General features: G+C 42.2%; 1 protein-coding gene across 1 annotated transcript in view; it reads left to right on the forward strand.

Moving 5' to 3' along the window:
* The window catches only part of npdc1b (neural proliferation, differentiation and control, 1b), a gene marked incomplete at its 5' end in the record, with an annotated part of 43,186 nt that extends 32,056 nt beyond the window's left edge, over positions 1-11,130 (forward strand). Inside the window, 7 exons of the mRNA XM_083645424.1 lie at positions 968-1,066; positions 2,137-2,349; positions 3,831-3,897; positions 8,241-8,325; positions 9,770-9,849; positions 10,484-10,583; positions 11,026-11,130. Of these exons, the coding sequence (XP_083501550.1) occupies positions 968-1,066; positions 2,137-2,349; positions 3,831-3,897; positions 8,241-8,325; positions 9,770-9,849; positions 10,484-10,583; positions 11,026-11,097 (716 nt within the window). The 3' untranslated portion in view covers positions 11,098-11,130. The remainder of the gene's footprint in view (positions 1-967; positions 1,067-2,136; positions 2,350-3,830; positions 3,898-8,240; positions 8,326-9,769; positions 9,850-10,483; positions 10,584-11,025) is intronic.
* Between the last annotated feature and the right edge of the window lie 1,277 nt (positions 11,131-12,407).

Genomic DNA, 12,407 nt, shown 5'->3' on the forward strand with positions numbered 1-12,407 from the left:
AACACTGCCCATGTGCTTATTACTGAGATGATATATGATACAAAGTGGGTTGATTACGGGTAAAGCCATCCTTTAAGTGCATAATAAGAATAAATAGGTGTTCCTTTAAGCATACAGTATGTTGAGTGATAGCTTGCTCTATGCTATTGCTAACACTTAACTACCATTTTGAGTGATAGCTGGCACTATGCTAATAATATTCTCGCACACACTCTTGAGTGATAGCTTGCCCTATGCTAACACTTACTATTTTGAGTGATGATAGCTGGTGCTATGCTAATAATATTCTCGCACACACTCTTGAGTGATAGCTTGCCCTATGCTAACACTTACTATTTTGAGTGATAGCTGGTGCTATGCTAATAATATTCTCGCACACACTCTTGAGTGATAGCTTGCCCTATGCTAACACTTACTATTTTGAGTGATAGCTGGTGCTATGCTAATAATATTCTCGCACACACTCTTGAGTGATAGCTTGCCCTATGCTAACACTTACTATTTTGAGTGATAGCTCGCCCTATGCTAACACTTACTATTTTGAGTGATAGCTGGTGCTATGCTAATATTTTCACACACACTATTTGGAGTGATAGCTTGCTCTAACTCTTATTTTGAGTGATAGCTTGCTCTATGCTAACACTATTGAGAGTGATATGCCATGTTCAAGACAACTCTGAAGTTTCATAGGGTGAGTTGCTACCTAGTACTACTAGTACTACTAATAATAGTCCTTGGCATACAAAATGATAACACTTTTATAGACTGGATCTTCAATAAAATTTGTTTTCCCAGTGCAATTTTACTTTTTTACTTTTTTTTTTAAACAAGCGGCAATTCCTGTATTGAATGAGGAACTTTTAAAGTATGATTTTTCTTTTCCATAATGTATTTCTAGCGTTTTGGAAACACGCTATTCATATACACTTTGAGTATTTTAGCTGATTCTTGTTTTGTGTTCATCCAGGCAAGGTGACCACTTACCCAGAGCTGGAGCTGGACCAGCAAATAGACTTCCTCTCCACCATCATCAGCGAACAGCGGGAGACCAAGGCCAGACTGCCAGGTACTGGATGAAGTAGTATGGAGTCTAGTATGGAGATTTCAAAATGTCTTTTTCTTCAAACTAATGAAAACAAATGGGCCAATCACATGGTGAGATGATTTCACTTGTTTACAATCGAAATAAACGTATTTCATTCACAAACTTATCAAGTGACTGTATCTTGATATATATATATATATATATATATTTAGAACACGGCTCTCTTGAATACTCGATTCTGATTGGTCAATCAACAAGATTCACCGGTCATTATTTCTCGACAACCGACTGCTGCTCTGCCACACCTGGATTAATCAGTTGATAAGAGCATTTTGTCAGCAAGACACTACTAATTAGGCCAACCAGTTGCAGCTGTGGTGTCTTGTGTGCCAATTATGAATGAAACCGCTTTGTCGTTGTAAACGCTATTAAAAAATCTATTTGAATAATTATTTTTGTCAGATTATTGAATGATTTAGTTGTAGGCCGTGTTCTAAGCGGGATAATGGATAGTGAGCCGGTGATTACTGGAAATAATGACCTTCAGGTGAATGATTAAGCCCTCCGCTGCGCGTCGGGCTCAATATCACCTGTCGGTCATTATTTCGCCAGTAATCACCGGCTCACTATCCATTATCCCTTACATATATATACTGTATATATATATATATATATATATATATATATATATATATATGGCCTGCTCAATATAAGTGGACCCTGCTACCAGACAACTTTGAGAATAGATTAACGGCGATAATTTTTTTATCGCGCGTTAAGAGTCTCGCGTTAACGCAGCCATTAACGGCGTTAACGATCCCATCTATAATATATATATATATATATATATATATATATATAGATGGATATTCTTTGTAATGTTTGTTGTCTATTGTTGCATATTACAAATGTTATGTATCTCTCTGTTTGTGTTGTAGTTGAGGAGCCTCATCAAATACCCTAGCTTTATAGATCAATAGCAGTTTGAAATTCTGTTCAGTCTCCTCGAGAAGGGTTGGCAAGTGTGCAACTTCACACGGGCAGACTATGACCCGATCAACATAATCAGACTTTTTCATTTCCCATCTTAGCTCCACCCGCTCAGGATGTTCCCAAACCCAAAACAAAGGAGCTTAACGTGCCTGGCCCCGCCCACAGAGGGTCTCCCACAGAGCAGCCCACCAATCAGAGTGCTTCACTTACCAGCACGGCTCCGCCCACCACCACCACCAACCACACCCCTGCTCTGCTCAGCGACGACCCTCTCATTGTGCCCTACCCTTCCAACGATCACATTTTCATCGGTAAGTCACTTCTGCACCGAAGCCGTCGCCTCTATCCAGTTGTGGCGTAGTAGTTTTAGCATAGATAGAGAATTCAGTTCCGCTCTAACTTTCCAGTCGAATAAGCACATTTTGGATTGCAGACAGGGTTAGAATAAAACCTATTGCACCTATTGCGAGCTTAGCTGCCAGGGAATGGGAAAGCTAGCACACCACTGTTGTTGTATTTCTTTATCCCCTCACCCCCCCCTCCCCTAATGAGGGTTTCCAACTTCCAATCATGGAAGTTGGAAACCCTCATTAATGTTTTGCTTGCACCTGTGTTTACCCTGCCTTTTCGACACAAAATGGCCCCCGTGAAAAGGGTCTATTGATTCTGCACATCTTTGCAAAGTAAAGTAATGCAAGTGCAATGTTTTTTTTGGGGGGGGATGGGAATACAATAACAAAAGAAATACAATAACAGTGGTGTGCTACAGTAGCTTTCCCATTCCCTGGCAGCTAAGCTCGCAATAGGTTTTATTCTAACCCTGTCTGCAATCCAAAATGTTCTTATGGGACTGGAAAGTTAGAGCGGAACTGAATTCTCTATCTATGCTAAACCCTTATGGCCACTAATGAGGGTTTCCAACTTCCAATCATGGAAGTTGGAAACCCTCATTAATGTTTTGCTTGCACCTGTGTTTACCCTGCCTTTTTGACACAAAATGGCCCCGGTGAAAAGGGTGTATTAGGACAGCGATGTTCCAGATGGTGGCACAGCACTGTTAGTCGCCCGTCAAATGTTAAAAAATAAAGAAAATCACGACAGACAGAACATTATTTCATGTACAAATCCAGAATGTAACTGTTTTACTCTCGAGTTTAGGCACTGTAAACTCAAGCAACAAAGCTACAGCAAAATTCATTTTCTATAGAGAGGCAAAGTGGAACGTCACTTCCTGCTTCAGCACTGTACCAGAGATTTTCATCCACCATTTATTTTCCCATAGACATTTAGTAAAATGCTTATAGAAATAGTTGTACTTCGTCGAACCAAACGGTTCAGCTGTATTTATAATCGGGAGAGACCATAGAACATTTCACTCAGACCAAAACTAAAAAAAACAACATTGAAAAAATATTTTCTAAATCTGCCTCTTTTTTTTTTTTTACGTTTTGGTTCGAGTGAAATGTTGTGTGGTCTCTCCTGTTTCTCAATATATCTGAACCATTTGGTTTGACCAAGTAAAACTATTTTTATAAGCATTTTACGAAATGTCTATGGGAAAATAAATGGCGGATGAAAATCTCTGGTACAGTGCTGAAGCGGGAAGTGACGTTCACTTTGGCTCTCTATCTATACAACATGACGGCAGGAGCTCTTCAGTCGTACCCTACACGTCTTTTTAAACGTCTTTTTAAAGCATTCAGTCAGCGATCGTGTCCTTTGACAGCTTTAGATTTGCACAGCGTTCTCTGTCTCCCCCTGACCGTCATCCATGCGTTCTATCTCTTCTCAGTCATGAGCAGTGTCTTCATCGTGGCGGGCTCGCTGGCGTTGCTCGTGGCCGCGGTCTGTTGGGTCAGGTAAGCATTTCTCTCTTTCTACAGCACTCGAGGAGATTCTGATGCAAGGCGCCAAGTTTTATATTGAAAACTCAGACCCAAAATGATTGATACACTCAGTGAAATCAGTTCTCCAAGGCTGCGCGTCTGCATCTGAGTATTTACCATGTTTTTCAAAGCGTACGGCTATCGTGAGAAGTTTTATCACGGTTATCGTAAGGAATTTTATTTTACGTTATCGTTTCATCCCCAGGTGTCATTGGAGCAAGCGTCATCTTACTCGCTTCTAGTAACTCGTAGGGTTAGACCCATGTATCAGTTTGCTGATATATGGTATTGATATCATCTTTTTTAAATCTGATCAAGTCCATTAAGTCTGGTCCACCTCCGATATGATGTGGTTTGTTTGATTACTTACATTATGTATTTAAAAAAAATCTGTATTACCCTGATTGAAGCCATTGAGATCAATTGATTCTAATATGACATTTTATTTGGATTCAACAAGCCTGCATGAGTATATTATTATTAATATTAATAATATTATTATCCCAATCTGTATCATGCATTATTATGGTGTTATTGTTGGTGTCTAGTCCATTTGATGTTCAGTCAGCCATAACAGCAGAGCTTGCCTGACAGGCCTGTTATCTCTGTCAAACACTTAGTGAATTCACCAGAATCTGCATGAGTCTTTGAAACCTATATTTAGTTTGAGGCAAGGCCAGGGTGACCTTGATCCACAGCAACACCCTGCGTGAGGCTGACACACTGATATCCAATCTGGCCATGTCTGGCTCCAACATGGAGGTCCATTGGAGAATGGGCTGTGAGAAAATCATGTCTGAATATACTGAGAGGTACCTGGAGGATATGGTTGAGGTCTGGGTGTAGCCTGGGTAAACCCAGCCTTCAACATGACGTCATAGGCTATGCCTGTAGCGTAAGGTTGACTGATAGCACTTATAGAGGTCAGGTGGAGGCTGGGTTTACCCAGGCTAGTCTGGGTGTAGGTCCATTCAGTAATGTTCTAAGTAAAGGTAAATAGTCTGATATGGTTGGTGTTTCCAAATGTAGGTTACTGTGACACAGTAAACCGTCTTATATTTAACCCTAACCCGTCCAGTCTGAGCCTGGACTCATTTTCAGGACTTGTGCCTCGATGTGGATTTGAGCACTGATTAATCAGACTTGGATTTGGACTTGAGCACTGATTAATCAGACTTGGATTTGGACTTGAGCACTGATTAATCAGATTTGGACTTGAGCACTGATTAATCAGACTTACATTTGGACATGAGCACTGATTAATCAGACTTGGATTTGGACTTGAGCACTGATTAATCAGACTTGCATTTGAACTTGAGCACTGATTAATCAGACTTGCATTTGGACTTGAGCACTGATTAATCAGACTTGCATTTGGACTTGAGCACTGATTAATCAGACTTGGATTTGGACTTGAGCACTGATTAATCACATTTGCATTTGGACTTGAGCACTGATTAATCAGACTTGCATTTGGACATGTGCACTGATTAATCACATTTGCATTTGGACTTGAGCACTGATTAATCAGACTTGCATTTGGACATGTGCACTGATTAATCAGACTTGGATTTGGACTTGAGCATTCATGTATTCGGACTCGGGGAGTTGGAGACGAGGACTCGGACTAAGACTTGTTTTGTTTTTGTTTAAACTTTTTTTGTAATAGGCCCTTATAATTTGCCACTGTGACATTGTTCAATTCCGTGCAGCGGCAGACACGTGTGTTCCACCTGCATGTGGATCCATGCTCATGTTCATTAACTCCAGACTCTGACTCAGGTGAAGGAGACTCGACTCTGACTCTTCTTTGGTGACTCTGACTCCCATTTGAACTCCGACTCAAAGACTGGTGACTCGAGACTCTAGTCGGACTCGAGATATAGTGACTTGACTGCAACACTGCCAGCAATATTAGCTAGTGTACAAATCTACAACAAGAGAGTGCTGCTTAACTGACCCGATACTGTGGTGGTTAGCTGACTAACATTACACACAGGTACCTGCCAACATGAGGCTGTGAAGAAGAGGGTGATTTTCTTACTAGTGGATGGATATAGGCGTACATTACATTGTCTATTATCAGCTGGCATGTCATGCTTTAGCTAACTTCACTATTTTATCATGCGACGTGTGACCACACCCCTCCATTTTCCAGTAAAAAATTCTGTCTTTATACCAGATAAGCAAGCATTTAGTCAGTGTGCAGTCGATATTTGATACTGTATGTCAGTTGGTTTATACAGAATAGCTAGTAAATAGGTTGTGCATCTACAAGTTTGCTGATGTGTCTAGCAGTTAGAAAGGGGAAGGTCTCTGCTTCTTCTTCTTCTTCTCTTGGTTTATTTGGCGGGTCGCAAACAACTTCTAGGCGCATAACACCACCTACTGTACAAGAGTGTGTAATTATGTCAAGGGGAAGGTCTTGCACCAAGTGGACAGAAATTTGGAAGCGTATTTCTTCTTCTTGGGACCATCTTCTTTGGGACCATTCTTCTTTCATCCATCTTCAGTGCAAACTGAGCAGAGTGGAGGGCTTGAGCAACAGGGGCGTCGCTAGCCCTGGGCTTCCGGGGCTAGAGCCCCGGATGTTTTTTTCCTAGCCCCAGAGTTTTTTTATTTTATTTTTTTATTCAATAAACAAAGTCTGGCATTAATAATCAGTACATTATACAAAAAAATCAGACTAAACATTTACAAAATTGGAACAGACAATCAAATAAACAACAAAATAAAATAAATAAAGCAAAATCATTAAGTCAGAGTTCTAAACAGTTTTCTAAAAAAAAAAAACAGAAAATATCAGTAGGCTATGCAGGACCAAATTATCAGTTACTATTGTCATAGTGTGTCATTACATAATGTTTCTGCTTCACTCCTCACCACCTCCTCTCCCCACGAGCTCATCATCTCACTATGAAATTATTCAAACAAATGACATGCGCCAACATGCACAGCATCACAGTAGCTACAACTATGAAATTATCTTATGTTATTTAGTTGTTTAGTTGTGAAGATATTTTCTGAGATAAATGGGCCTTGATGCTCAAGGCCCATTTATCTCAGAAAATATCTTCACACAGAATATTATTAACCATACAACCTACAACCTACAACGCTAGCATCAGCATGAAGCCACAGCCATCCACTCCAATGTCTATAGAAGCTAACGTTAGCATGACTGTCACAATAACAATGCCTTCACTTCACAGTTACATTAAACAAAACCACACATCACTGCTTCATTAAACCATTACAACAAACAATACGTTGTTCCCAATTCCAGCTAGGCGCTTTTGATTAGATAGAACCGTAGGTTGAAGAGCGACATGTGTTTTGCGACCGGCCGGTGAGCACACCTTACGTCAAGTAGCGTAGATATAACATCACTACGTCCGCTCTAAGTTTCAAAATAAAAGTACCATATGATACAAAAACGGCACCATCAGAATTTAGGTTTACAGGAAGCGTGTACCTTAATAAAATACCTTCACAGGAGTTACTGGGGGGGTTCGTACCATTGAGATATAATATTTAATAAAATAAAATATGTAAATTTGCTAAGTGGACTCCCGCCAGAACCCTATCAAGGACCTCTGGTGGTCCCTGGACCTCGAGACCCACTAATCTTGTTCTTCTGTATCCATCTCAAATTACTCACAACATGGGTATTTACGGATTGGAAAAAACAAAAAATTTTGAGTGGGGGGGGGGAGCCCCCTCCCCCCTTACCCCCCCTCCCCGTCGGGGTACCTGGCTAAAGCCCCCAATGTCTTCAGGGCCTAGAAACGCCCCTGTTGAGCAAGTGCAGTGATGAGTGACGCTAACACAGGTGCAAGCAAACTTCCAATCCATTTAGGTGTTCCAGTACCTCGTTAATATTTTGCTTGCACCTGTGTTGTTACTTCCTGCCTTTTAGACACAAAATGGCTGAGGTGAAAAGGGCTAATTGAGGGTCAAGTCTCTGCTCAAGAGTTGTTGAAAGGACATGTGTCTTGGTCGCTGCACTAGCGCCTCCTCTGGTCGGTCGGGGTGGAAGGGAACTGGTGGGAATAGCGTGATCCTCATGCTACGTCCTACCGGTGAAGCTCCCTCTGTCAGGTGAAAAGAAGCGGCTGGCAACTGCGCATGTGTCGGAGGAAGCATGGTGCTAGTCTCGGCTCTCCGCAGATCGGCAGAGGGTGGAGCAGCGACCGGGGTAGCCAATAGGGCAGCATGGGGGATAAATTGGTCAAGTATAATAGGGGAGAAAATGGGGAAAACTCTGAAGAAAAAGAAGTGTTGACAGGACATTGGACTCTTTTTGTGTGTTACAGATTGCAGAAGGGTGTTCGTCTCACTCAGAAGGTGGACTACCCTGCATACGGACTGATGAGAGCCCACACCTTTGACAATAATGTGGTGAGTAGAAGCTGTTTATAGGGGGGGAACCAGAAAAACACTACAAAGGTCCCCGTACCAAAACCAAGGCAAACATGCTAGCAGGTTCAACCGTTCCACATTGTCTCCGTCTTCTAGCTTCGCACACAATCCACATTTCCTGATGCTGATATTGGTTCTGGCTTTGGACATATTTAGCTATCTCAACAGGCTCTGAAATGTGACTGTATCCAGCATACAGTTTCAGGCTCATTACTCCAAAAAGTAATATAAATAGTCACTTATTTCAAAAGTAAATATTACTTTCATTTTCACTCCCTGAGGGTAGTAATTTGTTTTATCCACCTTATTTTTTAATGCCCCACTGTAAAATAATTATGGGTACAAGTTCCGGTTTAACGTGACTTGATTGTTGCAGCTTGCCATTTCCTTTGTTATACTCGGCTGTATTCAGACCCAAATTATAAACCGGAAACCGGCGTACGTTATAAACATTATAAATATAGTCACGTTATAAACAACTAACCATCGCTGCCATACGTCCGTATGGAAAGAGTGTTACTCGAAATGGTTAAAAGTTAAATCAATTTGGTCATTCAGTGGCATTTTACAGCCATGTAAAGTAACTAATGCTAGCCACTAGCATTAGCCACAGTAGCTGACTACCCATAATGCATTACGTTATCCCAGCACCCGAACGACATTTAATGCATAAAATAAAGCTGAAAACGAAAACCAGTTTTCTAATTAGCCGTTATTTTGGATAAACTGAGCACACAAGAGTAATCTAAATGGTTGCTTTGACCGTCTAATTTCTTTTCTAAACTCATAAAAGTGACATATTAACCCTTACAACTGTAGAGCATAATGGCTCTGCTGTAAAACCCCCATAGACAGGTTTTTAAAAGTTAAAACCGTCTATTACACCGGAAGAAGCACCCATAGACATCATGGCAGCTAGAAATAAGGTAGATACCATGGCCTGGGTGAGTACTATTTTCTGATTGGCCAGCAGGTGCGCATTAAAACCGTATAATGCACACATAGTCTGACTCAAGTCTAATCACATGTCGTAAATTAATCTGCTCCCCAACCTGCACAGCTGTTTAACCAAACAGCACAGCTAACGTTATTCATCTCGCTGCCTCAGCTTCTAGGAGCCGAGCGGACTAGCTTCCCTGCACCGTGCCGGCTCGTATCCCAGGTTCATCCTATTTACTGGAACCAGACCTAAATATCTCCCTGATATCAGTTCAAACTTCTAAAGCAGTATTATTATATATTTGTTACCCTGGCAGTATTGTATATATCGTGAAAAGGTTATTATCACTCCTTTGTGATAATAACGTTTAACTTGGCTGCCTCGTACAACAAACGTGCTTTACAAACACGCGCCACACAGCCAATGTCAACTAAACCGATGCGGGTTCACAAACGATCTCCCCTCTTGTCCTGTGTGTTCTAGCCGGGGGACAAGAAGCTGGCCCACAGTGCCCAGATGTACCACTACCAGCACCAGAAGCAGCAGATGTTGTCCCTGGAGAAGTGAGTCACCTAACGGCACAAACACACCGACCGCGGAAGCGCTGCTGGAGGGTGAATTCAGCTCGAGCAGGAGCCTGGCCGTTCATACCAGACGCTCTTTGATCCACGCCGGTCACCAAGCCCATTCCGCTCCTCTGCACTTTCACTTTCACTTTCTCTCTCTCTTGCTGTTTATTCTCTCTCTCTCTCTCTCTCTCTGCCTCTGCTTATGCGTGTGCCTGCTCGTCGCGCTCGCTCTCTGTTTAGACACAATTAAACTGTCAAAGTGCTGACACAATTGGCAAATATAGCTTATATACAGCATAAATTATATAGGCTGGAGTGTTTTATTGTGAAATTTGTTTTATTTTGACAATTTACCGGATGCTCTATCTATGCCATTCTTGTGGCGGACTTCCTGCCCGGCTTGCCCCAATCGCTCGCTGCTCACGCAAAAAAAAAAAAAAATATATATATATAGACCAGACGCCAAACTGTCAGTCCAGGGCGCGAGCCAGCCAGGCCTGTTGTGCTGTGTTTGTTCCGGAAGCCCCGGACACAATGATCTTTCATGTGTCGCTTTGTCCGCTGCCCCTCATCCCTTGTTGGATGAGCCTGGTTGAATAGTTCATGAGTCTGCATGTTCCTTCTCCAGACAGAGGGACGAGCCAAAGGTTTCGGACTCGGGGGCGACGTCAGACGAGGAGAACGAAGACGGAGATTTCACCGTGTACGAGTGTCCCGGATTGGCACCGGTGAGTAATTGTTGCGATAAGTTAGGGTGAAGCCGATATGCGGCTGATATTGGATTTTTACCAAAAAAAAAGAATGTGGTTTGGTTAGTGTGGTCCACCTCTTATTTGGGCAGTGGTGGTCTAAAGGTTAGAGAAGCGAGCTTGTGACCGGTCGTCGGTAGAAGGTCGTCGGTTCAATCCCCGGGACCGGCAGGATAAATCTGGGTGGGGAAAGTGAAAAGGTTGCCCCTCCCTCACTACCACCATTGAGGTGCCCTTGAGCAAGGCCCTTAACCCCAACCGCCACTGATCAGTGGAGCTGATCAGTGGCCAGCAGATGAGACTGTGTGTGTGTGTGTGTGTGTGTGTGTGTGTGTGTGTGTTTCATGATGAACTACATTACCCAGAATTCTCTCTCTCTCTCTCTCTCTCTCTCTCTCTCTCTCTCTCTCTCTATGTTCAGACAGGGGAAATGGAGGTGAAGAACCCACTGTTTGATGACTCCCCCCTCTACCTTCAGAGGTTCCACAAGTAGCCTGGACTTTCTAGATGTTTTACACACACACACACACACACACACACACACACACACACACACACACACACAGTCTACATACACATTTCAGGTTTGTGCAGCCCTTTTTAATGGCTGTTATGGAGGATTGAATGAAGCGTTCATGGACAATAAACCGACTGTTTTCTTCTTCTTCAAGTCGAGACTGAACCAGTCAAGTAGAGCTCCTAAATGACAGATTAAAGTCAGGTTAAAGTAGCAGACACACTCTTTGTGTGGTTGAATAATATATTGTCAATAATATCCTGTGTTGATGGGTAGAACAGATTGTAACACAGGGGTTCCCAACTTTTCTTTGCTTCTGACCCCACATTGACGTCACAACAATCTAGGGACCCCAAACGCGGAATGTCACCCTATAGTGCCACCCTAGTATAGTAGTAAGATTGTAATTGCTCGGGTGACGTCACTGGTGACATCATCACTGATGACATCACAATTGCTCGAGTGACACCAGTGATGACAGCAATTCTGATTTAATCTAAAAATTCTGACTTGATTCTCTTCTGGGATTAAAGTCAGAATTTTGACTGTAATCTCAGAATTCTGGCATTAAAATCAGAATGCAGACTTTTCTCAGAATTCTGAGTTTAAAGCAGCTACGAGCAAGATTTTCGATTGTTATTAAACAGTCTAAATTTAATATCAATGCATCACATCTTACCTCTAATAGTAGACGAGACCAACGCAGAGTAGTCTCGCTTGAACCCCGAGTGAATCGGCCAGTGTTAGTCTCTCTGTGGCCAGGGCAGATCAAGAAGTGAAATGAAACGGTTTGCAGCAGCCACTTCGGCCATAACCACAAAATAACTTCCAAAAAACCTGTTAGAATATAACGAGAGATGTTCGCGAGAGTATGCATGGCGTTCACCTTGTTTATGGTATGTTGCTAGGCAGCGCAAACGGGGGAATGCAGGCAGCTGCGTTTCACTTCCGGGTTTAGCCGGTCCGGCGGTAAGGAGAGAGAGAGAGAGAGCCCCCTGTTGACGCGAGTTTAGACAGACACAGACTTAAGAGAGCAATCTCCGATTCACACGGCTTTGGTCTCAGCTACTATTATAGGTAAAATGTGATGCATCAATATTGTAATTATACTGTTTAATAACAATGGAAAATCTTGCTCGTAGCTGCTTTAAGTCAGAATTCTGACCTTTTTACTCCAAATTCTGACTTTATTTTCAGAATTCTGAGTTAAACTCAACTAAAATTTTCACATGTGACCATAATGCTCCTTCTCCCGCCAGGCTAGGTTGGGAACCACTGTTAACTTG

Source organism: Poromitra crassiceps (genome assembly GCF_964638095.1).
Source record: "Poromitra crassiceps genome assembly, chromosome: 10".
Classification (NCBI taxonomy): domain Eukaryota; kingdom Metazoa; phylum Chordata; class Actinopteri; order Beryciformes; family Melamphaidae; genus Poromitra; species Poromitra crassiceps.